Source organism: Eleutherodactylus coqui, chromosome 2, assembly GCF_035609145.1.
Source record: "Eleutherodactylus coqui strain aEleCoq1 chromosome 2, aEleCoq1.hap1, whole genome shotgun sequence".
NCBI classification, from domain to species: domain Eukaryota; kingdom Metazoa; phylum Chordata; class Amphibia; order Anura; family Eleutherodactylidae; genus Eleutherodactylus; species Eleutherodactylus coqui.
The window spans coordinates 73,882,672-73,909,712 of record NC_089838.1 but is presented as its reverse complement, the minus strand read 5'-3'; the positions used below and the strand labels follow the sequence as shown (position 1 = coordinate 73,909,712).

At 43.1% G+C, this 27,041-nt stretch overlaps 1 protein-coding gene across 8 annotated transcripts in view; it reads left to right on the top strand.

The window, feature by feature from the left end:
- Positions 1–310: 310 nt before the first annotated feature.
- The window catches only part of TENM2 (teneurin transmembrane protein 2), a 1,550,877-nt gene continuing 1,524,146 nt past the window's right edge, over positions 311–27,041 (top strand). For all 8 annotated transcript variants that reach the window (XM_066591118.1, XM_066591117.1, XM_066591116.1 and 5 more), the window contains exon 1: positions 311–536. In XM_066591118.1, the coding sequence (XP_066447215.1) occupies positions 311–536 (226 nt within the window). The remainder of the gene's footprint in view (positions 537–27,041) is intronic.

Sequence of the window (27,041 nt, the reverse complement as noted above, 5' to 3'; positions counted from 1 at the left end):
AATGGTGTAACGAGATGAAGTTTTATTGCTCGATACAGCTGGCGATGTTTCGACTTTGAGAGTCTTTATCAAGCCTAGAGTGAGTTTTCTTCATTTTAGAATAGTTACTTTGCATATGTGTATGCTGTAAGACAATACTGTAAATTAATCTACATATTATGAGTACAACATATGGGATATATAATGTGATTTAAAACCTATTTAAGATCTTTGTAACGATGCTAAAACTGTTTTTTAATTGTAATTCTCCTAATTTCATTTTAGACCTAAACAAATTTACAAGCATTCAATACCAAGAACTAAGGACAAAATGGATATAAAAGATCGAAGACATAGATCTTTGACTAGAGGTCGCTGTGGAAAAGAATGTCGATACACCAGCTCATCATTGGATAGTGAGAACTGCAGAGTGCCTACGCAGAAGTCGTACAGCTCCAGCGAAACATTAAAGGCTTATGATCATGAAAATAGAATGCATTATGGGAACCGTGTTTCTGACCTAGTTCACAGAGAATCAGATGAGTTTCCAAGGCAAGGTATGTCTGTCTTACTGGAAAGGTGCCTGACCTTTCCATCAGCTCATTACAGCTTTCATAAGTGGATGTAACAAATTGTGAGTGCTACTTGTTACTGTTACATTCTACTGTTACGTTCTATTTGTACCCATCTTACAAACTGTACAGCTCTGGGGATTCACTACTTAAAAACATTACTTTTTGCTACTGTACAAGTGTTTTCCAATACAGGATTTACAATCCAAATCATATCTCAGGTGCAGCATATCTCATGGAGGTGGTACTTCAGTACTCTGTATGTAAGCTTTAACCCCTTCATGACGAGGCCCTTTTTTTCCATTTTCGTTTTTTCCTTCACCCCTTAAAAAAATCATAACTCCTTTATTTATCCATTGACGTCGCTGTATGAGGGCTTGTTTTTTTGCGGGACGAGTTGTAGTTTTTACTGGTGCTATTTAATGTACCATATAATGTACTGAAAAACTTGTAAAAAATTCTAAGTGGAGTAAAATGAAAAAAAAAGACATTCCGCTATCTTTTAAGTGCGTCTTGTTTCTACGGCGCACAAACTGCAGCAAAAACGACATAACTTTATTCTATGGGTCAGTACGATTGCTGGGATACCAAACTTGTATAGTTTTTCTATTTTTACTATACTACTTTTTTTTTTTTCAGTGACATTTAATTTTTTTCAATTATTTTCTGCGGTCACCTTGTGCGCGCAATAACTTTTATTTTACCATCGACGTAGTTTAGCGATGGCTCATTTTTTTGCTGGATGTCCTGTAGTTTCCGTTAAAAATAATTCCGAATACGTACGACTATTGCGTTTTTCCTAGAAGACAGGGTGACTAAAAGTGCGTTTCTGGCATTCTTTTTATTTTATTTTTTGGACAACATTCACCATGCGGGATAAATAATGTGCTACTGTGATGGGACTTTTACAGATGCGGCGATACCAAATATATATTTTTATTTTATTATTTCGACTCATTATAGATATGGCAAAAGAGGGGTAATTTAAACTTTTAATATATATATTTTTTTTTACAATTAAGTAAACTTTATTGCTCTTTTTTTCGCTTTACTTTTAAGTCCCTCTGGGGGACTATAATATGCGATACTATGATCGCTCCTGCATTATGACATAATGCTATAGCATTACATCATACTGCATTCTAAAAGGCAGCCTATCAAGCCACCCCACGGGGATGGCTTGATAGGCAGTCTCTCAGCAGCCCTGGGGCCTTTCAGAAGGCCCCCAGCAGCCATGACACCTGCACCGCTCCCCCGATCTCACTGTGGAGGGGCCATACGGGACCCCCGAACAGCGTTCGGGGGCTTTAAATGCCGCTGTCAGAATTGACAGCGGCATTTAAAGGGTTAATAGCCGTGATCGGCCGAACGCCCGATCACGGCTATTGCCCATTGGTGTCAGCTGTATTTAACAGCTAACGCCCACGCTGTATGCAGAGAGGTTGCTCGGCGACCTCTGCATACATACCTCGACGCTCTAGGATGTAAATCTATGTCCTGGAGCTGGAAGAGGTTAAAAAAGAATTTCTTGCACTATTTGAAACAAGGAGTATATTTGCTTAAACTAGCAATGGCTAGAGATTGGAGAAAGCATCAATATTTAAGTAAATTGTATGTTTGATTAGAGAGTAGGTGGAAATCTCACTTATAATATTGTAGGTGAAATAACCTTGCTTACAGATAATTACAGCTATCTTTTAATAAATGGTAAGGAAAGGACCAAGTATTAGATGCAGAAAGAAAGATAAAAAGAAAGCTAGAGTTAAAATTGAGCCATATGCTTAATGTACATATAGATAAAATTAAATGGAGGATTACATAATTTATAGGCAACATAAAAGGCACGAAAATTGTATTAACAAACTACGCTGTTTAATTGTGTGCATTACCAGTGAACTTAAGTGTATATTTCTAGAATTAGTCAGCGGTGGTGGCATGATGGAAAGCTAGTAAATAGGATAAGAACAGCTTCTTTTTTCCCTATTTTAGCTTTGCCATGTCCTGCTGTTGAATTTCAGAAACTTTTTAGATTTTTTACATTGCAGTGGACAGGATTTGAGCATTTTTCTTGCACAATGTGGTAGTTCAGTTGTCTTCATAATGTAGCAAGTATTCCATCTTCACATTCTTAAAGGCAATGTATTGTCAGAAAATGATTGCTTGTTCAAATAGTTTTTATATTGGACATATATTTTTTAAATTAAATGTTAATGAGATTTTTTCTGATACTGTCATTATCTTGAAATCTTGCCATTTTCACACTGCTTTCAAAGCCTCATAATAAGCTAAAACTACCTGTTTTGCAACTATGACCTGTAAGCAGTCAACTTTTTATTCTCACAAGCAGAATTACTATGAAAAGTGACAACTCCACCATTGCTAACAGGCAATGGGGACAACTCACTTATGTTATCTGCCTTTCCTGCCCATACCACAGAACATGACAAAGCAATGCTAACCGCAGCATCTCAGTACTTGGAGATGGAGTGGTCAAACAAAAACAGCTGGTATATTGGTGCAATCTTCCAAGAAGTCGTAGTGGCACAGTTTACAAATTTTTAACACTCTTATTTATTATATTAAAAACAGCAAATGTGTATTAAGGTTCGAAATATTTTCATCATTACAGCTGTGATGTAGAACAGCTAAAACAGAGCCACACTTGACTGTTAAGCAGTGTGGAGTACATCACACCGTAGTTGGTACAATAAGCTTGAAACATGTTGGTATCACTGCATCATGATTGCAGCATGCTGATGGCTTGCCATGGCAGTTAGAGGCCTATCATTGGCCCCCAAGTTTGCCATATTCTTGGGGCCTAACCAAAGGGTAGGTAGTAGCCAGCACCAGCCTTGGGCAACATTACATTTTAAATAGGGGCGACACATTAGGACCTAATAAGGCTAAACTGTCATATAATTCAGAGTGTGGCTATGTCCCGTGTCCAAGTATAATGGCCTAGCCAGCACAAAGTACAGTAATATATGCAGAAACTACCTCAGAAATGCGTTCATGGCACAAATGCACGTTAGCTGCTCGTAAACAAGCCCATTAGTCTACTCTAAGATCTTATTCAGATGACTGTACAACTGCACACTCTAAAGCACAAAGAATGAGGCATATTTGCATGTGTATTAGCACATAGAACTGTACTTTTTGCAGACACAGGGCCTGTTCAAATGCACACGTAAAAACCCTCCCCTATTTTAGAAGGCTATTTAGCTTAATAAGGTCCAGAAGTGTTTTTCACGGAATTAAGCAGCAAATTCTGGTAGACTTTTACGGGGGTCTTCGCTAAGCATTAGACAGAAAGACAAAGCGTTTGCTATTTTTTTTGTTCATGCACGAAATGCGCACGCAAAACACATTAATGAGTGGACTTAAAGTGCTCCATTGTGGAGTCAAAAGTGGTTGTGGCAATAAAACATCTGGCCAAAAATAAAGCGCCAGGCATAGGTAACATACCAGCAGAGCTATTATTGCCAGTTCCAGTGAAAATAATCATGGGGCTGTACCAGGCATTAATGGGCATCCACACAATAGCTAGAGGATTGGAAAATATCTGTGTTCATCATTCTGCCAAAGAAAGGCGACTCCCAGAATTGCTCCAACTACCAAACAGTAGCCCTCATTCCGCATGCAAGCAAGATCCTTCTCAAAATTATACAGGAAAGAAGATCAGTAGTCGAAACTGCGCTCCCTAATGCACAGACAGGATTCCGGCAAGATCGCCACACCCGTGACCATATTGCAAACCTGCGATGAATAACAGAAAAAGCTTGAATACCAAAAGAATATTTACATGGCTTCATCGACTACATTAAGGCTTTTGATTCCGTTAACCATGACAAGCTATTCCAGGCCCTACAAGAGCTGGATGTATTGGCACATCTAGTCTAGCTAATAAAATCACTTTAATACCAATCCAGAAGCCACTGTGGGAACCCAGTATTGGAGCAAAGATTGGTTTGGTATTGGCAAAGGTGTCTGACAGGGCTGCATCCTCTCACCCTCTTATTTAACCTTATATGTGGAAGTGATGATGCAGAAAATGGGCCTAGACGAATTGGAAATTGGGGGAAAATTGGTGGAAGAAACATCAACAATCTCTGTTATGCGGATGACACAATTCCACTTGCAGAAACAGAAACAGGTCTGAAGCAGCTGATATTGAAGATTAAAACTGCTAGTGAAGAAAAGGGGCGTCCACCTGAATATAGACAAAAATTATTACAAATGCAAAAAATGGCCAAATTCAACTCAAAATGCACAATGGGCTGTAGTCTGTGTGCGAGACCTCATCTTCCTTGGTTTGAAAATTGATTAAGCTGGAGAATCTATGCCAGAGACAAAATGGAGGATAGCATTGGGACAAAGTCAAATAAATGCAAGATAGTGCAAACCATTGTTTTCCCCATAGCCATGTATGGATGTGAAAGCTGCACTGCTAAAAAGCCAACAGGAGGATTTATGCATTTGAGCTGTGGGGAGGGTGAAAGCTGCTGCTGATACCCTGGACAACAAGAGTAACAGAGGTCCTGAATCGCATAAGACCCAATATATCATTGGAAGGCAAGATAACCAAACTCAACTCATGTATTTTGGCCATGTAATGCGAGCAGAGCTGCTAGAAAAATCTAAAATGCTTGGACCGATCAGTGGCAAAAGACCTTGCGCCAAAGAACACCATGGCTCGATGGTGTCAAAACTGATAACTGCATGGATATCACAACAGAGAGGAGTGCAGAACCAAAAAACATGAGGGGTTAACTTTAGGGTCATAAACAACCAAACCACTAACAATTGATATTAATGGGTTCTATTTTCCTTTCAATGCACGCATATATTATACATGCGCAAAAATGCACGCAAATAAGTTGTCTGAAGAAGCCTTAAGTGTCATGAGAAGGTTTGCACATTTGACAACGATCACACAGACCACCAAAGGAACGTCTACTGCCACCTCTTGCCATGTACATATGCCATTTGGCCCTCTAGTTAAATTAAGAAAAGTTCAAAAATTTAAAAACATCCAACCAAAAGGTCGTTTTTCTTTCTCCCACAAAATCCTTTTTATTATAAGAATACATTAAATTAATTTCTGCATCTATAACAACCTGTATGATATCAAAGCACTATTTATCCCACAGAATGACTACTATAAAGGAAAAACTGAAAATCAATGCCAAAATTACACAATACTACCAATGAATGCTGCAAATTTGCACCTTGCAAACACAAAGGCATTACATTGCTTAGTCAAAAAGAAAAATGTTACGGGTCTTTGCATTTGCACAAAAACACATTTTGTAATGAAATGTTTTTATTAAACAGTAGAATAACTTAAAGACTGAACAAATGTAGTAACACCATAATTGCAATGACCCACAGGATAAGTTCTTATGTTTATGCTGCAGAGTGAGCACTGTAGACCTTTAAACAAAAGAAGCAACACTTGCTGTTTTTTTTTCCACCCACCCCCAAAAAAAATTTATGTTTTACAAGTATATGTACCCTAAAATCATGGCAACAAAAAATAAATCTCGTCGCACAAATAAAAAGCCCTCATACAGCATTGTTGGCAAGAAAAAAACGAAGACCTTAGTCTTCAAAATGTGTAGTTAAAAAAAATATTCTGTCTTCAAATACCAAACTAGGCTGTGCATTAGGTTGACCTAAGAAAACAACTTGTCACCTGTCGAAAGAAATGATAAATGTTTGACCAGCAGTGGTTCAACCACTACGACCCCTACAGATATTAAAGGGGTTGTCCCGCGCCGAGACGGTTTTTTTTTTTTTTTCAACCCCCCCCGTTTGGCGCGAGACAACCCCGATGCAGGGACCTAAAGAAAGCTTACCGGAGCGCTTACCTTAATCCCCGCGCTCCGGTGACTTCTATACTTACCGGTGAAGATGGCCGCCGGGATCCTCTTCCTCCGTGGACCGCAGGTCTTCTGTGCGGTCCATTGCCGATTCCAGCCTCCTGATTGGCTGGAATCGGCACGTGACGGGGCGGAGCTACACGGAGCTACACGGAGCCCCATTGAAGAAAGCAGAAGACCCGGACTGCGCAAGCGCGGCTAATTTGGCCATCGGAGGGCGAAAATTAGTCGGCTCCATGGAAACGAGGACGCTAGCAACGGAGCAGGTAAGTAAAAAACTTTTTATAACTTCTGTATGGCTCATAATTAATGCACAATGTACATTACAAAGTGCATTAATATGGCCATACAGAAGTGTATAGACCCACTTGCTGCCGCGGGACAACCCCTTTAAGTATAGTGGTCCCAAAGGCCCTTGCATAAATGGAATGCTGGTCATGTGTGCACAATGCCACTCCAATCGTTCCTATAGAATTGTAGATGGGCAAACACTTGTGCTTGGCTATCTCTAGCTGTTCTATTTAATTTATAGGGTCCTGTTGATCAGATCTCCCCCAATTGGACACCTGACCTTTCTTAAAAATACGTGCTACGTTTTCATAGAACAACCCCTTTAAGGGATTAAAGTGATGTTGAACAAAGATAAACTGTAGATGAGTTTTGCAATTAGAAATGTATAGCATATCCACACCATATCCCATAAATGTCTGAGGTGTAGAGTCTCCTCTCTGAAACTTCTACCTATTGGTTCTCCTGACCCTTTCCAGAAAGCCTAGGCAGTTAGCAGCTGCTGTATATAAAGGCCAAAACCATGGAGCAGTACAGTGGCTGTAATTTCCATAGACATGAACAGAGGCTGTGCACCGCAAGACCACATTATTTTTAGCCCCCTTCTAAATATTGCCATCTTGGTTTTCCAAGTAAGTACTAAAGTCCGCATCAAGCAGAAGTCATGGCAAGAAACAGAGGAGCTAACACACTAAATGAAATGTAGGGACTGGAAGCAAATCAACAGCAAAGTATACATTCACATACGAAAGCCAATAGACTTGTTGATCAAAGTGCAGAGAAGCCTTAGGCATGTAATCAAGATGGTCTGCATAATCCACATGTGCATGTTATATCTCCATAGATTTGTATCTGTATATGTGATTTTGTTTTGTACTTTAAAATCAAAAGTCAAGGAATCAAACTAATTCGCAACTTGTAGGAGTTTCGAAACACCCTCAAGTTTTATATTGGGGTGGTTGATTCTTATTTTCCCCAGTCGTCTACACGACAGCACCAATTGAGATTGCCTCCTCCTGATAGGACAGGAACACACTGAGAGGTTAAAAGCTCCCCCCCCCCCCCTTCCCCACTTTCCTCAGTGTCTTCCTGTCCTGCCAGGAGGCAGGATCTCTGAGAAAAGCTGGTGGAGAAGCCAGCCAGGATTACTTACAGGCGGATCGGAGGGCAGTGGGTCAGCCTGTCCTCCCTTCCAAGCCAGACGACTCCCGGGATGCCACATGGGGTGGTAACCCCCGGGCCAGGTTCCTCCCGCGGCGGCCCATGGGGGGTACAAAGCGGGAGCCTCAGTCCCCCTCCTCCTCCCTGCAGAAGTTAGAGCGCGGTGCTCCAGGAAGCCCATCGGCGGGGGGCGGGGCGCCGCGTCGTGTCTAGCGCGATGACGTCATCGGGTCTGCATCAGGAGCGGAGGGGGCGGGGCTTAGCGCAGGAGCGCAAACATTTTAAAAAAATAGGAACCTGAGAAGCCAGAACAAACCACTACAGGTCGCAGGGTGTCTGCAGCATCGGTATAGTAATGAGTGCTCCAGCCCCAGAGACAGCTGAAACCTCAGCCTCGGCGGCCGTAAGTAGCCAGTGTGGCAAAAAATACAATGCAATTTTCCATACGCAATACACTGGATATTTGCATATTTACCCGCAAAAATGCTTTATTTGTCAGGGGGATAAAAAAAGACATCCCCCCCCCCCCCAGAACAAAACTCAGAAAATGCGGGATAAAACTGCCAGCTACGTACCAGAGGCCTCTATGCAAGGCATGCGTAGCTAGGCTAGTTAAAGAGGAATCGGGAGGATGTTAGGAAGCTGGTGAAAGAAGAGGTTAGATCAGCCCTAAAGTCACAGCTGGCGCCGCCAGCGAAACGCCAGAAACGGGCGTATGTTCCCGACGAGCCTTCCGACTCCGAGAGTTCTATCGGGTCGGAGCAAGAGGAACAGGCGGCCGAGGAGTCCTCAGATTAGGAGGACTACAAAAAATACTTATTCCACCAGGACGACTTAATGGAATTGATTAAGTCAGTCAGGGCTACACTAAAAATGGAAGAGCCCAGAGAACCACGTACCCTACAAGATGAGATATTTGGGGGACTAGGGGAGAGGCACAAGCATACCTTCCCTGTCCACAAGAATATCACCAAAATCCAAAAAGAGTGGAGGAAAGAAGACGCAAGCTCCTTCTCCACTAGAGAGGTAAAAAGAAGGTACCCATTCGAGGAGGAAGTTTGCGCAAGCTGGGAGGAGGTACCTAAGGTAGACGTCCCAGTGGCCAAAGTAGCCAGGAAAACGACCCTGCCCTTTGAGGACGCCGCACAGTTAAAAGATCCCATGGATCGCAAAGCTGAGGGCATTCTAAAGAAATCATGGGAGGCAGCGGCAAACGTACTTAGGCCAGGGATCGCAGCCACTTGTGTGGCGCGAACTCTAGGGGTATGGCTAGAACAGCTACAGCTACACCTAACCAATAAGATGCCGAGGGAACAGATCCTAAATTCCCTTCCGATCCTGCGTATGGCAACAAATTTCCTAGCGGACGCCGCGGCCGAAACTGTCAAACTCTCGGCGACAGCTACAGCCTGGTCTAACTCAGCCAGAAGAGTGTTATGGCTGAAATCGTGGTCAGGCGACCTAGCCTCAAAAAATAAGCTATGCGCCCTCCCGTTCTATGGCCAGTTTTTGTTCGGACCGGACCTTGACAAGATTCTAGAGAAGGCGGCCGACAAAAAGAAGGGATTCCCGGAAGAAAAGCCACAGAGAGGGAAGACCTTCTTCCGGGCCCCAAGGCAACAGCCAGAGGCCTACCGAGGCAAGGGCAAGACAGGCCGTTGGAGTTACCCCAAGGGGGGCAGAGAAAGGAACATCCTCTTTAACCCCCACCAGGGGGAGCCAAAGCAGAGACCCTGATGCCCATCCCCATAGGGGCAAGGCTGGGGGCTTTGTGGATCAAGGGGCCGCGATTTCCGAAGGCCCATAGATCCCAAAGATCTTATAGAAGGGATACTGGATAGAGCTGATGTCCCTCCCCAGAAGAAAATTAATTATCACGGGAGGCTCCAAACAGTTACACCTACTAAGGCAAAGCGTTGGGGACCTGCAACAACTAAATGCAATATCCCCCGTACCGCAAAACGAGGAAACCCAGGGCCATTATTCCAGGCTCTTCCTAGTAAGGAAACCCTGTGGGAAACAGCGGATGATAGTGAACCTGAACCCTCTGAACACCTGCATCAGATACAGAAAATTCAAGATGGAGTCCATCTCCTCAACGATAAAGTTGATTCCCAAAGGAGCCTACATGGCATCCATCGATTTAAAGGATACTTATTCCCACGTACCGATCCACGAGGGGTCCCGGAAATACCTAAGGTTTGCAGTGGATATAGGCAAAGGAATAGAGCACCATCAATTCAGATGCCTGCCCTTCGGGATCTCCTCAGCACCCAGAATCTTCACCAAAATTATGGCAGAGGTAGCCGCCTACCTGAGGAAGAAGTCGGTCCTAATAGTACCCTACCTGGACGATATTTTAATAGCAGAGTCCAGAGAACTCCTAACGAAACACCTGAGGATAGTGCTAGAACTTCTCCAATCCTTAGGATGGATCATAAACTGGGAAAAATCCAGCCTAGATCCCGACAAACAGAAAACGTTTCTGGGTATAACGCTCGACTCAGAATCGTAATGCTCCTGCCTACCCGAGGAGAAAGTACAAAAAATCCGACGGCTAGTCAAAAACCTTTTTACGGAGACGATTATGCACAATTCGGGAAGCCATGTCTCTCCTGGGAAGCTTGACGTCATGCATTCCAGGAGTGGCATGGGCCCAGGCTCACACCAGAGCCCTGCAAGCCTCAGTCCTATCCACGTGGGATAAAAGGCAGTCCTCTCTAGGGACAAGAATGTACATTCCAAGCGCGGTGAAAACATGCCTGCGTTGGTGGACATCCCCAGAGAACATGCGGAGAGGGGTTCATTGGCTACAAAACCCAGCCACTCACATCACAACGGATGCAAGCGCCTGGGGATGGGGAGTGCATGTGGGGAACCAGTTCTTTCAGGGCCCATGGCCTCAAAGGACAAAAGAACAGTCCTCAAACTACAGGGAGCTACAGGCCGTATGGCAGGTCAGCAGTTAGGGAACTCGCTACGGAGCCAGCATATAAAGATACTGTCAGACAATATCACCGCGGTCGCCCATATACGACACCAAGGGGGCACAAGGTCTCCCGCCCTGCAAAACATCGCGCAGTAAATTTTCCACTGGGCAGAGGGCCGGATCCTCTCGATCACGGCAACCCACTTGAAGGGGACGCTAAACCAAAAAGCGGACTTTCTCAGCAGGAGGCAAATAGACCCAGGAGAATGGTCTCTCTCCCTGGAGGCATTCACAATCCTGACCAACCTGTGGTGGATCCCACAATTGCACCTGTTCGCAACCAGGGAGAACGCCAAAGTAAACAACTTCTTCTCCCTCCGGCCAGGAGATCGCCCGACAGCAGTAGACTCCTTAGGCCAAGACTGGGGAGAGGGGCTGGCATACGCCTTTCCTCTGATACCGCTGATCCCCAGAGCCTTACAACATTTCAGAACCCAGGTATGCACGCTAATCCTGGTGACCCCCTTCTGGCCCAAGAGAAGTTGGTTCGGTCTTCTAGCAACATTGAGCGTCCAGGACCCAGTCACCTTTCCTACCTGGACAAATCTTTTATCCCAGGGGCCACTGAACCACCCGGGCCTAGACAAGCTTCACTTAACAGCATGGCTCTTGACGAATCCTCACTAAGAGGGAAGGGATTCTCAGAGAGAGTAGTAGAAACGTTAATGTCCAGCAGGAAAAAGACGACACACCTTATCTACCAGAAAGTTTGGAGAAGGTTTTCCTCATGGAGACAGGGAAGGGATCGCGGGGATTCTATCCCGGACATCCCTCTAATCTTAGTTATTGCAGGAGGGCCTAGAGATGGGTCTCTCTCCAAGCACCCTGAAGGTCCAGGTCGCAGCCCTTAGCGCCATATGTGACACAAAGTTCGCAGACAACAGATGGGTCAACAGGTTCCTAACAGCAGCAGCTAGATTACGGCCTAGGCCCATAAATCTTTTTCCAGACTGGAACCTTAATTGGGCTCTAAGGGCCATGACCGCGGTAACATTCGAGCCGATCGAAGCACTACCCATAAAAATGCTTACGATCAAGACCATTTTTTTAGTAGCCATCACCTCTGCAAGGCGGGTTAGCGAGCTGCAGGCCTTGTCCATTCGCCACCCGTTCCTGAAAATCTCGGACACCAAATTAGTATTTAAAACGGACCCTGCTTTTATGCCAAAAGTAGTATCACATTTTCATAGGTCCCAAGACATAATAATTCTTTAGTAAACCTAAAAACGAGGAAGAAAAAACCCTAAGCTGCCTGGACGTTATGAGAGCAGTCCTAGGCTACATAGATGCGACAAGCCACTGAAGACGGGACAACAACTTGTTCGTCCAGTTCAGTGGCCCAAATAAAGGGAGCAAAGCAGCAAAAAGCTCCTTAGCCAGGTGGATCCGCCTAGCCATCATAGAGTCCTATAAGGCCCTCGGGAAGGAAATCCCTTTAGCTCTTAAAGCCCATTCTACAAGGGCAGTAGCATCCTCATGGGCATAAACGTGGAAGTTATGGCAGGCAAACAGTTATAGCATGCAAAAAAAATGGATTATACCTACCTGATAATCAGGTTTCCAGGAGTCTCCAGGACAGCACCCGTACCTCCCCCCCCCCCTAAATTGATAGAAAAGAAACTATATAATATAAAAAAACACATATAATATAATTTTATTTAAAAAAAAAAAAAAACCCGGTTAAGGGAAAAAATTTAAGTTGAGCTCCTACCCCGGCAATTCGTTAGAATCCACTGAGGAAAGTGGGGAAGGGGGGGAGCTTTTAACCTCTGTGTGTTCCTGTCCTATCAGGAGTCGGCAATCTCAATTGGTGCTGTCGTGGAGACTCCTGGAAACCTGATTATCAGGTAGGTATAATCCATTTTTTTGCATGCTATAACTGTTTGCCTGCCATAACTTCCATGTTTATGCAAGACAATGAATTTGATATTCACCAAATTTATGATAAAATGTCCAAATCAATAAACTGCTGCGGATAGATGTTGTACATTCTTGCTATGTTTACTCTTTATATGTTCCCATCAAGCAAACCATGAGTCATTTACCACTGAAATAACATTTATAACTATCTGTCCTTTTATACAAGTGATTTTTATTTTATTCACTATTTCTGAGAAAATTGCAAATGAACTATAATTGATCCCGCTGTGTTCTTTTGATTGTGGATTAGCTATAAAATGAGGTTTATACTAATAAATTACTGTATCACATGGATAGTTTTGGTATATTAAAATACAGAAGTTGTTTTACTTAATACCATAAGAACTATTTAGACTTTGCTTTTGAATGTTCAAAGGATGGTTCCGTTTCTTCCTAGGAGTATGATAATGTAATGGGTATGATTATCCTAACAGGAACACCACACAACCTGCACAATTATATGAATTGTATTCCAAATATCTTTGGACTATAAGCTGCCATGTCAGAACATCACTATATGCTGATGGTAGGCTGCTAGCATGTAGATTCCTCTGTACTGGGCACATGGTATGACTAGAAAAGTTTGGTTCAGCTGGTTTGCTGAATTTTGGTTTGAACTAATTCAGATTACAGTAATAATAATTAGTGTTGGGGCCTGTTAAAGTCTGACAAAAGCTTTACTGAGTTTGTGTGTTGCCCCTGTGTTTCATAATATTCACCTTTTAACTGCATGCAATTGTTGCCCTTGGTCAGATTTGAACCTAAGACCGCAGCACTGCAAGGGAACAGTGTTAACCATCGAGCCACCATTCTTTTGCTTTCCTCTCCTGCACTATACAAATAAACATGATTATTATGAAGTGGAAGCCCACACAAATATAAGAACATACAAACTCCATGCAGTTGTCAGATTTCAGCTTGGGACCCCAGTACTGCAAGGCAATAGTGCTAATGATTGAGCTACAGGAGAAGTCTCCTACTTCTCAAAACTGGGTAGGACCTTGCATTATAGTACATAGGAGAGAAGCATACAATGACAGGCCTGGCTATGATTACTAGGAGGGGTCTGGAACAATTTCCTACTGCAGTGTTTCTCAACTATAATCTTCAAGTACTCCCAATAGTCCGTGTTTAAAAGATTTCATTAACATTGCATATGTGGTACAATTAATGATGGTGCCTCAAAAATTTCTACACATGTAGTATTTATAGAATATTCCCGGATCATGGCCTTTTGAGTACTTAAGGACTAGAGGTGAGAAATCCTGCTCTACTGAGACTATTAAAAAATTAAGAATGTAGGATGTTAGGACCACTTGGAAAATAAAGGGAGACTTGTGTGACTATTTGGGAAATCTGCTTTGAATGGGGAACTAAGTGAATTCTGACTACTGGGGAAGTAATAGACTGCTATGACTGCTGGCTAAGTTGGTTGAGGCTATAATTAATATGGAATTAGAGGGTTGCTGCGGAAGTATGTGGATACTAGATTAGAGAATTTGGTTGTGACTATTAGAGACTTAAAGTAAGCTTGCTGAGACCAGCGAGTAATTATAGCAGGGCTGATGTGATTACTGGAGAAGTGGAGAACCTGCTGTGACTACTGGGGAGTCTTTGGTCTGTTGTGACTAGTGGGTACAGTTTTTGCTATTAGAGAGAACAAGACGCACTGGAAGAGGAGCTTTATTCTGATTACAAAGTGAGGAAAGACCAGTTATGTAAGCTTGGATATCCCCAGTCGCAATGCTTTTGTCTGACTTGTTATAGATCTGGTTAGGATTTGCCTTGAGCTACCTCAGGTGAATTAAAAAAGTAAAGAGTTGCACTTGTATTAAAATAAAAACTGGTGGTTTTAGTTAAATGTAGCAATAGTTAAAACATGCAGATTTGTATCCCTGAGGTCCATCCAACTGTATACGAATTTGTAAAGCAATTTAATTATGAAACTGCTACTAACACAAATTGCTGACGAAAAATTGAATTGTAATCCTATTCAGAAATGGATGTAATAGCCGCTACCATAAAGGAACTAGAAAGTGATAACTTTCCAGCAATGTAGATCTTCCTAAGTAAAAGGCTTCAATATGATTTTTTTTCCATTTCATAGATTTATTTTGTCTACAGACCCATTCTTATGTTTGTTCATATTTGTTTATAGTGGTGTTTGTATTTAATGCTGTATGTATCTTTTGCACCTTCACTGTATTTATCATCCAGTATTCTTTGCTCTTTGCCATTTGTGACCATTTTATAGAAGAAACATAAATGTTATACATAGGTGTTGTCACAAGTCAGCTTTTAAAACCACAAAGATGCCTTCTTCAGTACTGACAATTTAACATTTTATAGGTAGCACATAAAAATTATACATAGATGTTATTTGGAAATAACCTCTGTGGAAGTTGCAAAAATATATACAACATGTATCAGTTTTATTATGGTCCAGTATTAAGAGGATCAGTCTTAAAGAGCCCCACTATGCATCTCCCCAATAAACTTTTTTTTTTTTTTTTCAAAGCATGGTTATGCCTCATTTCCTTTTGATAAAATTAAAAGATTAAAGAAAAGTCAACATGTGCACTAAAGAGCCATATGCAGGAGGATCTATAGCAGCACATGGAGTCCCTGCGGCTGTGTACTACACTGCTGGTTGATGCTTCATTAGATACCGTATGTTCAAGATATTCTCCAATGCTTATAGGAAGGAATGCCTCTGTAATATACAATTTATTACAGCATGCCTCCACCCTGAAATCCAATAGAAAATAACTCCCCATGCCTCTGTACCCTAAGAGCCCAGCCCTTTCCTATTAAGATGCCCTGTGACCTGGAGATGTTCTACAGCTGAGGTCATTAACACTCACAGACATTACATAAAAATAGTCTGCCAGTATCTTTTGATGTTTGGAATAAAAAGGTTGTACTTGTAATATTTTGTTTCTGTTAGGAAATAGAAGCAATATTTCTGTATTTCATCAGTGTGGTTGATAGTTGGATCCATAACCAGCATTTCTACTTTATTTCACCTGCCTAATGACATGGAAACAAGTTGTTTTTCAGTATTGGTACATTGGTGTAATTAATGTGAACATAGACAATGTTGACCATGCTATTGAGACTGTAACAGTTACATTATACTGGTATTATGGTCTTTTTAACGGCTTTAATGAAGCTGTCCAAAAAAAGTTTGGAAAACCAGTCTGTAATATGTTAATACAGTGGCATAGTTTGGTGCTTTAAAGAGTCCCTTTGAGACTCAATGGATAAGTCATATTACCTAATTAGGTCAAACATGTTGGATAACTGATGTGTAATACTAAGGAGGCATTATGCTAGCTCTAACGCTTGTATTTTCATGAGGGAATAACATGGTGCAACAATCTTGTAGGAAATAGATTATGTATAAATATTGGTCTCTCAAATAAAAAATGGATAATTTCAACAAAAATCAAGGCATCATATTTTACTTGAGGCTTAATTTTACACGTTAACAAAAACAAGATTTTCTCCCTGCACCTTTTTGTCTTTGCATTACCGCCCATCTACCAACAAAAGGAAACCCAGTAGAGAACAGTATCCTCTTTGAATAAACCATTTTTACTGTGTAAATGGAAGAAAGATTGTTTTTTTTAGTACTATTATCTAATTAAAATGTCCATCTGGTGACAATGTTTTACCAATGTCTCAAATTTTTTCGTACTGCTTACAAAATCATCATTCAGATTACAAAAGCCTTTGAAAAACATTTTATTAAGGCAATTTCATCTCTAGGCATTCAGCAAATGCTACACGTATTTGTCATTCACCATATTTTGTTTTCCTTTTTTTGCAGCATATGCTTGTTTCTAAAGCAATTCTGAAAACTGTAAAAAATATACAAGCTCTCTTGATGCTCTTCTTAAGGGAGCACATTTTTATCCAGATTGTTTGATCTATTTAGAACTTTGAGTGTTATATTGCTATTTAAACCCACAAGTCATTGAAAAATGTATTAGAATATTTTAATATTCTGTATTACTGTCTGTCATCTGTTTTTTTTTTTTTTATATTTTAAATGGCTATAGCCAGGATTGTGGATGCTACTCATAGGATTAAGTTCTCCACAGAGTTGACTGTGGGCATTGGTGAACTGTTGCCATTCTGTTTTGGCTGATGTTGCCAGTAAAGTGCTTGTTACGTTCTGGTCTATAATTAAAAAAAAATAATTCTATTCTAGTACTGTATAGTGTTCCCAAGCCAAACTCTAATATCTGCAAGTTTGAATAGGATAATCCTTTATCAAGTATTTTATTGAACAAAAAGTCTCAGAAAAGAGAATCCCTAATTGTAAAAACAGATAAAACAAGTTTTAATGATGAAAAGTTAAAATGGTAAAAGCTGAGATGCAATTAAAGTAGCAAATAGCATCTGTACTCCTTTGTACCTCCCTACTTATACACAGCACCAGCCTTGAGGATGGTGACCGGAAGACCCACCTTCCTCAAGTATCTTCTACTCTAACCTAAATGGCCATTAGGTAAAGTAATGAAATAATCATCACCCTGATAAGAAGGAAACCTAGTAGAACATCACTACCACCTCAAACATGTCCCCTACCGCTTATGTTCTTCATGTTTACTTTATATTTTTTACTTTGTTTACTTTTTAGTGAAGTTTTATGGAACTTGTCTAACTTTATAGTTTGCAGAAAACCACTGCTAGCAGCATATGTCCTGCAAATAATTCATAGTGACAACTATGTGTATTTGTTGATACCCCGTTTGGTTTTCCTTTTGTTTTAACAAAAAAAGCACCCCCAACTAAATAAGCCACAATCAGTGAGAGGCAAGATATGTTAAAACAAAATGCTATAGAGTATAGCTTGCATATTTTGAGCTTTCCCTGTTTGGCGCTGCATAATTGAATTCACCAACTCCACTGCTAACTACATAAGGTATGCAAATAACCTATAGTGGCCGGACTGGTGACTTTGGATGACATTTGTGGCCACAAACTGAGAACTGCAAAATTCCCCATGCTAGAGCATAGTTTGTCTACTGCTGTATATGTTGACAGTAGCAGAAATAGATCCTCAATGTACAGACCACAATTTGTATAGGCATATAAATGTGATGCAGCATTTTTCTCTGCTCCCTCAAATAGTCTTTTAATTTCTCTGCTGGTATACAAGTTTTCACACTAAGCTTTAATATATCCTCTGTAGAGTAGCTGTTGGTAGTAACAGATCACACATTACATAAGGATATAAATGTGCTGCAGCTTTTCTGTCCTTTGCTCAACCATAAAATGGTCATTGGTTACACACTGCATATGGTATACATGGCTAAGTCATGTGATGCAGGTATCTAATGAAACTGCCCATATCAAAGATGGAGAATACATATGGTGACCTCAGCTGTTTGCTATGCTCTACAGCAGGCATTATTGGAAATTTGATTTATCAACAATTTTCTCCCAAAATTCGTTTGGACTAACCTAATTTGATTTTGCAAATATCGAGGCAATTTTTTTTACTCAGCTGATTAAGATGAGCAACATTAATGGTAATTGATCCATCAAGCTTCGTCAAATGTTCCTAAGATGGCCCCAACACCTTTCCAATGATGTGTATATATAATTTAGAGACATGGACCGTTAAAGAGACTAAAGCTAGTTTATAGCCATTGGATTCAAGTTGTCTGTACTCTTAGTGGATGGTGTTCTAAATATTTGACAACAGTACAGTTAAAATGTCAGATGTGAGAAAGCCTTATTATTCAAAAAGAATCTTAGTGACACCTTGCCAATAGACCGTTTTTAAGACCATTATCCAATCAATTTCAAGATATTCACCAAACGATGCAACAGAACATATCAAAATTCCAACATAATCTGTGTGTCATATGCTGTACAGTTTGAAGGAAAATATTATTCTAAGAAACTACAATTTTGATATTTAAAGTATTGCTTGTCACATTAGTAAAAAGAGCTTTAAAAAAGAGCAGGTCTTTATCATGACATGCAGCGCAAATAGTTATATGATGGCATCTGTCCAACTTTGTTTTTGTGTCTCGCAAAATCTAAAGATGTACATGAAAAATTTAAAACTCTTATTATAGTGCCTCAATGGGTTTTTTTTTTTTTTTAAAGGTGGCATGTTGTATGTTACAGCATAAAATGATGAGGGTCAAAGAAAACCTGAAATACTTGAATGACCAGATATGCATGTTACTATAAAAGCATGGAACCCTTTTAATGTCTAAATAGAATGAGCCATAACATAACAAAATATTTAGATTTCATCTACAGTTAAAAGATTATTGGCTAATTTTTTAAATAAAATGGCATATCCCATTTTTCTGACAAAAATTGGTTTGTGCTTAACCCTTGCCAAACTGTATAATGAAAATATTCATCATATGGTTGCAGTGATGTATGATTGGGCTAAGGGCCAATGCGATCATAGGGTAACAGTGGGCTAACATGGCAGTCCAGGGCCTAGTGAAGCCTCCCAGGGATGCCATACATGGATTCTTATTAAGCCCTACCTCTGGCAGACCCTAATTGGAAAGATTTAAAAGCTTTATATACTGCAAAGGAATAATTTAACCCCAGCCAAGTGGTGGTGGCTTTTCTCCTGTGGCTTAGTGGTTAGCACTATTGCCTTGTGCTCAAATGTGAAAACATCTGCATGTAGTTTGTATGTTCTCAAAGTGTTTCTTAATCAACTTCATTTAACTCCATGTATATGTTGCCCTAAGTCTCCAGCACTGCATGGCAAGAGGGCTAATCACTGAGCCACAGAGTTCCTCCTCCTTCGTTCTCCAATTCTCCTTCTCCCTCCCTCTGCATTTAAAGGGGTTGTCTCACGAAATCAAGTGGGGTTATACACTTCTGTATGGCCATATTAATGCACTTTGTAATATACATCGTGCATTAAATATGAGCCATACATAAGTTATTCACTTACCTGCTCCGTTGCTAGCGTCCCCGTCTCCATGGCTCCGTCTAATTTCGCTGTCTGCTTACTTTTTTAGACGCGCTTGCGCAGTCCGGTCTTCTGCTCTGAGCACGAGCCGCTTCAGCCTGCTAGCTACTACAGCTCTTCTGCGCATGCGCAGACGAGCTGTCACTTCTCGGGAGCGCGCTTGAGCGGCCATTCTGCTACCATTCTCTGTTAGAGAAAGGTGCAGAAACTTGAGCAGCCCAGCCGAGAAGCCCAGCCCAGCAGCCCAGCCGAGAAGCCCAGCCCAGCAGCCCAGCCGAGAAGCCCAGCCCAGCAGCCCAGCCGAGAAGCCCAGCAGCCCAGCCGAGAAGCCCAGCCGAGAAGCCCAGCCCAGCAGCCCTGCCGAGAAGCCCAGCCCAGCAGCCCTGCCGAGAAGCCCAGCCCAGCAGCCCTGCCGAGAAGCCCAGCCCAGCAGCCCTGCCGAGAAGCCGCCCTGCCCTGCCGAGAAGCTGGGGGGGTTTTTGTGTGCGCTGGGGGGACTGTATAGACCGCTGGGCAGGCCCCGGGGCCTAGCGCGGGGGAGCCGGGGCCTAGCGCCGGTTACCTGCTGCCTGGTGGTGGGTGACTGTGGCCCAAGAGCGTGTGCCGTGGTCGGCCGCGTTAAATCCCGGGGTCCGGTCAGTGGCTACGGGGCGTCTGGTTGTCAGGGAGACACAGCTGGTAGCGTCTCGGGAGCGCGCACGTCGGGCTGAAGCAACCGCGGTGCACCTTGGGAAAAGAGCCGGCAGACATCTTTGGGAAACTTTTTATAAGTTGCTGAAACGCTGGAACTGTAAGTAGAAACCGGCTTTAAAAGTCATTTACACAGGTGATTAGTAATGTATGCTTAATAAGGGGGACTGGGCAAAAAAAAATTTCACCGCTTCCTCGAGACAACCCCTTTAAGCTTCTCACAAAGCAAGTTTTTAGCAAATTTCGACTTAAACAGGGTTTGGCTAGTTTCGATCACTCAATACTAATAAACTATAACCATGACACCAATATTACGTACAGTACTAAGGAAGGCACTGTGATGTGGACTTCTGGGTCAGCAGCAGGAATAGTAGTGGGTGAAGAGAAAGCAAAGAAATGTTATGGCGAATTCTTATGGCATGCAGTTTTACACAACAGGTGAATGAAGATCTCTATTACAAATAGTGAAATAAGCAGCAAGTTAATGGCAAATCTTTATCTACAAATATATGTAAGTTATGTAGATTTTGTAGGATATTGTTTGTGGCATAAAATGAGACCACATGTGAATCCAACTGTAAAGGGGCAGCTTAATATGAACTTAGGTTAGAGTGTGTGGAATATCCTTGGTGGGGGGGAGAGTGCTGGAAAAATAAGGAGCCAAGGATGTTGAGGCCGCAAATTTTGTTGAGTCATGGGTTGGCAAAGTTGTCATTAACTTCTGGGTCACATGGAGTAAGGTGCCAGGTGAGCCAAATGTATGGTGAGAATCCTGTGAGAGGAAGTTTTTCAGCAGCAGGGAAGATACAGATCTTGGAGTTGGAGAGAAATGATTGCAGCAAAAAAGTCTCCAGAAGAGTTCAGTCTCAATGGCCTAGACCAGTTGATGTAATTGTCGGTGCCTCAGACATTACCACAGGTGTTCCTACTATAGGATATCCTGAAAGCATGACCTGTTGAGTGTCCCAGAGTACTTGAGTTAAGAAACACTGGCCTAAAGGACTTTACTGAAGACCTTGAATAAACTGGAAAATGGCATTGATCTTTTAAAATATTTTCAGTTCTTCCTTTTATAACATAAACAGTAAGCTAGCTAATGAATAAAGAGCAGAAATGGAGGAGATAAAACTTGCACTGAGGGAGTATTTACTGAAAATTTCAAAAATGAAAAGATTCCAGGAAAGGTTGGCGGACTCATCAGGTTCACTAAACTTAAGGTGCCTATACTCATAAGCTAAGAGACTGTCAAAATGGCTGATATTAGCAATTTCTACTTATTGTATGAAATTTATATATGGATGATCATTCACAATGATTGACGGTAGACTGCCAGAAATGTTATCCGTTAAGTTGTTTTTTATTTTTTTGTCAGTCATGGTCAACTGAAATAGCCCCAGAACCCCCTGCCCCACAGACCTCATAGCATCAATGTGGTCTGTTGCTCCTGGCAGCACAACAGGGCATACTGGAGTGTCCTCTGGTCCTCTAGTAGGCCAGGCCAGTGCTGAGGTCAGTTCTGCTTATTTTAAGTCAGGTGACAGTCTAGATTACTGTCAAGATTATACTTATGTTAGAACTTTGCTGTTTTAAATTTAAATCAATTTAAAATTAGATTGTACCGATATGTAAACATAAAATGTTAGGAAAAATGGCTGTAAATGTTTTAAGAACTGAGTGAGGATTCGGCTTGAACTGTTCGCCATGCACGGCTTGGTGTTCGACATTTTTGAGACAAGGCAACAGTTAGTGTATATTACAACACTTACTATAGAATGTTACTGTGGAGCCCCCAGTATATACGTGTATTACGAGGTAATATCATGGAACACTCATACTCCAACTCTACAAATAGCATCTACTACAGAAAACACAATCGCAGAGCTGTAGACCACTGTCTACGTGTAGCAGAGTTGTGTCCAGCTGTGTGTAGCAGGAATAAGTGCGTATAGCTGCATGTAGTAGTGCTGAGTGTATTTACCAGTGGGTATCAGAGCTCCCCAACCCTACCCCACCCCCACCCCCCTGGCCTTCCTGTGACCACCTTGCCTTGGATGTCAAGACTATGAGGAGAGAATTCCCAGCTTTTTGTTAAGGGCTTCTTCACACTGGTGTATGTGCGTGCATTTTTACATGTGCAAAAATTTTGTGCATAATATGCACAGAATAGGACAATTTGATTTCAGTGGGTTTATTCATATTCCGTTTTTTTTGCATGCATTTCTTGTGTGTGCAGAAAAAATATAATCTGCTCCATCTTTCTGCACATTAGCTCAACATAAAGCCCCTTAGAAGTCAATGCACAGCTACACACACAATACGCAACAGGATGTGTGAAACACAGCACAAAGCCATCGGGGAAAAGAACACATTTAAGCCTAATTAGGTTAAATAGTAGAGATGAGCGAGCACACTCCGAGCTTGATGCTTGTTCGAGTATTAGGCTACTCGAGAGGCTCGGTACTCGAGCCGAGCAACACGCGGTACTCGAGTCACTTTCATTTCCCTTTCCCGCATTTTAAGTGTCATTTTTTTTAGCCAATAAACATGTGGGGAAGGCATCACCACTTCCTGCTGTGACATGGCAGCCCTCTGCATGTCTACAGCAGTGAGTCGCTGGGCAAATCAGGTGACCGTCGAGTACTTAAACTGGTGCCGCCTGCGGCTCGCCTCAGACGCATACTGGCAGAGGTTAGCGAAAGAGCTGCTGACGCTGAGATAGGAAAAGTGCTAGTGTAGGGTGCTGTTAAGCAGGGATCCTGCATCAAGAACCCAACAGTCCTTCTTAGGGCTTCTCCTCACTGTGTATTACTTTTGTGGCTGGCTGGGAGCAGTTGTGCACCAATTTTTTATTTTCAAGCATCTAGGCCTGTACAGAGCATTTCACCTATACCATTCTCTATGTTCGGTGCATTAGGCAGAGTTCTCATCGCAAAACCGTATGCCAATTTTTACTAGGGCAATGCAGAGCATTTCACCTATACCATTGCGTGAAGTAGTAGCAGTTATCAGCACTATGCACTGGGTTAATAGGTCTCTGCACCTATGCAGAGTATCTGACATCCACCATTCACTGTGTGCCGTGAAGTAGCCACAGTTATCTGCACTATCCCCTGGGCTAATGGTTCTCTGCCTCTCTTGTATACAAGTCTCTGTGAGTGTATCAGCGCAAGACAACGGGTTAATTTTTTCTGTCACAGCATAGTGCTTCCAGTCTCTGTGTGCAGTGTATTAGCCCCAGTTCTCTGCGGTATACAGCAAGGTAACTTATTTGAGCCCTGCTCTATCCTTTATATGACATAAGGAGAAGGGGTAAGGGTCGAGGACGTGGGCGCTGGCATCCAAGTGAGGCTGTGGGCACAGACCGAGATCCTGGGCGAGGTCAATCACAGCCACCTGCAGAGGCATTAGGAGAGCGTTGCGTCTCTCCACTCCCCAGCTTCATATTACAATTTGCGGGTCCACGTGGCAGACCTTTTATTGCAAGCACAGAAGTGCGAGCAAGTCCTGTCATGGATCACGGATAACGCGTCAAGCAATGTATCGAACCCCCAGTCTTCCACGCAGTCAGTCCACTACTACCGGGCTAGGGACTGCACCTCTGAATCCTTAGGCTGCTCCTTCTTCTTCCCAACCTCATAATTCCAGGAAATTGACAGATTCTAAGCAGACAGACTCCCAGGAACTGTTCTTGGGTCCCTGCCCTGAGTGGGAAAAAATGGTTCCTCACCCACCTGAGGAGTTTGCGTGATCGATGCCCAACCTTTAGAAAGTTCCCGGAGTCCGGGTGATGAGGCTGGTGACTTCCGGCAACCATCTCAAGAGCTTTTTGTGGATGAGGATGATGAGACACAGTTGTCTATCAGTGAGGCAGTAGTAATGGCAGTAAGTCCAAGGGAGGAGCGCATAGAGTATTCAGAGAAAGAGCTGCTGGACGATGAGGTGGCTAACTCTACCTGGCTTGTTAAGCCTACTGAAGACAGGGCTTCAGAGGTGGAGGCAGCTGCAGCAGCAGGACAGGTTGGAAGAGGCAGTGGGGTGGCCAGGGGGAGAAGCAGGGCCAGAGTCAATAATCCCTCAACTGTTTGCCACAGCACCCCCTCGCAGCAAGCCTCTGTGCAGAGGGTTAGGTGTTCAAAGGTGTGGATGTTTTTTAGTGAGCGCGTGGATGACCGACAAGCAGTGGTGTGCAACCTGTGCCGCACGAAGAGCAGCCGGGGAGCCACCACTACCAGCCTTTCCACCACCAGCATGCGCAGGCATATGATGGCCAAGCACCCCATAAGGTGGGAAGAAGGCCATTCACTGCCTCCGGGTCACACCACTGCCTCTTCCCCTGTGCCACAACCTGGCACACAGATCCAATCCCCCTCCCAGGATGCAAGTACGAGCGCCTCCCGGCCTGCACCCTCACCTCCACGGCCTCTAGCAATGTCTCCCAGCACAGCGTTCAGCTGTCGCTAACACAAGCGTTTGAGCAAAAGCGGAAATATGCAGCCGCCCACCCACATGTACAAGCTTTAAACATGCACATTGCCAAATTATTTAGCCTGGAGTTGCTGCAGTACAGGCTTGTGTCAATGGAGGCTTTCAAAAACATGATGATGGCGGTCCAGCGCTACTGTCCCCAGTTGCCACTATTTTTCTTGGTGTGCCGTTCCCGCCCTAGAACAGCATGTCTCCTGCAACATAAACCGTGCCCTCACCAACGCGGTTACTGGGAAGGTCCACTTAACGATGGACACGGGGACAAGTACTGGCAGGCAGGGCCACTATATCTCCCTGACGGAACATAGGGTGAACTTGGTGGAGGCTGGGACAGAGTCAGAGCCTGGGACTGCTCACGTGCTACCCACAACAAGGATAGCGGGTCCTACCTCAGTGTTGATTTCTGCGGCGTGTTATGCCACCTCCTCCAAAACCCCCCCTCCTCCGCCACCTCCACCTCTCAATCAAGAAGTGTGAGCAGATCATAAAGATTCTTTTCGCTGCAACAGGAGAAAAATGCATCCTCGATCACCCCAAAAAAGGAAAGTAGCTTGGTCTATCCCTCTCGGCTATTACTCCTCCTCCTCCTCAAACAGCGTGTCATCACACTGAACTGTGAATTTTTCTGCGGCCCGAAAGGCTCTGTTAAAAACCATTTTTCCGGAGGGCTGCCTCCAGGCTCTGTTACAAATTAAGCAACAACGAGCCGTATCTTGAAAAAATGTTTATGGTTTTCACCTGCCCTCAGGGTTAAGCAATTTTCAGGGGTACACTTGTGCTCTTGGTGCACCAATTTTTCAGGCCTTTGCCTATACTCTTAGCCAACTAATTTTTCCGGGCTTCGCCTATACTCTTGGTAAACAGATTTTTTTTAGGTGTTCGCCTATACTTTGCACAGAAATGTTTCAGTGGTTCACCCAAACACTTGCTACAGAAAGGTTTGAGGGGTTCACCTATACTTTGGGTGAACAGAGGTTTCCCATAGCAGTGTTCAGCTATCTGGAACAAATACACTGAATGACTTCGGCAGAAGTGTGGGCCTGGGTGGGGAGAAACATGGGCGGGGAGAAACTCTGCCATGTTTGGGCACTCATTTCTTCATGTGTAATACTGTCTTTGGGTTTCATGGACTCGCCTATGCTGTGGATGCACAAAGGTTTCCCAGCGTGGTGTTCAGCTATCTGGCACAAATACACTGAATGACTTGGGTAGGGTGCAGACTGCTCTCCCATTGCAGTGTTCAGCTGCCTGGCACAAATACACTGACTTGGGTAGAGTGCAAAATAGTACAACAGAACCAGCAGCACTCACCACAACCCATCTGGGGGGGGAGGGGTTGTTTTCTTCAGGAGATTACTGCACGCCTAAATGAGAATGGAATCCAGATCCCAAACGTATATAGTCCAAATAATAAAAGAGTTTTAGGCAACAGGTTTTCAGGTGCAAAAAAGATTTTTATGCATCCATTGGAATGCTAAATCAGTATCATGATCATAAGAATAGCAACGTTTTGACCCCAATACAAACACGGGTCTTTGTCAGAATGAATTGTGGGGGTACACATGGGTTTCCCATAGCTATGTAACTCACAGCACCTTGGGTCACACAAGGTGGAGGCTGGGACCAAGTCTGACCCTGGGCCCGCTCACGTGTTTCACACACACACACACAGAGTATTGTGGGTCCTACCTCGGTCACGGTTTCTCGGGCTTATTATGCCACCTCCTCCTTCCCTTTGGGGTCTGGGGAACAGCGTTGGTCGCCATGTATTATCTCTTGTTTTACCACAGTTATCCAAGATACTGCGTTCACAGGCCTTGCCAACCGTCTGCAGTGTGTCTCTGGTTCCTCCTCATCGCACACGCACTTATTAATAAACATGAGTGGTGTGGCTATGAAGCTAGCGTGTGGCATTAGGGCAGCTGAACGCTGTGCAGGGAAAATTGTGTGTGCGCTGTGGATGCAGGCTCGTGCAGGGGGTTGGACAGCAATGCCAGCATGTAACCCAGGAGAAGAGGCAGCGGTGTCAGCCGCAGGCAGTGATTGTCCTTGCTTGAAGCTAGTGTGCTTAGCTAAGATATGCCAGTGCGTGTGCCTTGCTGCTTATG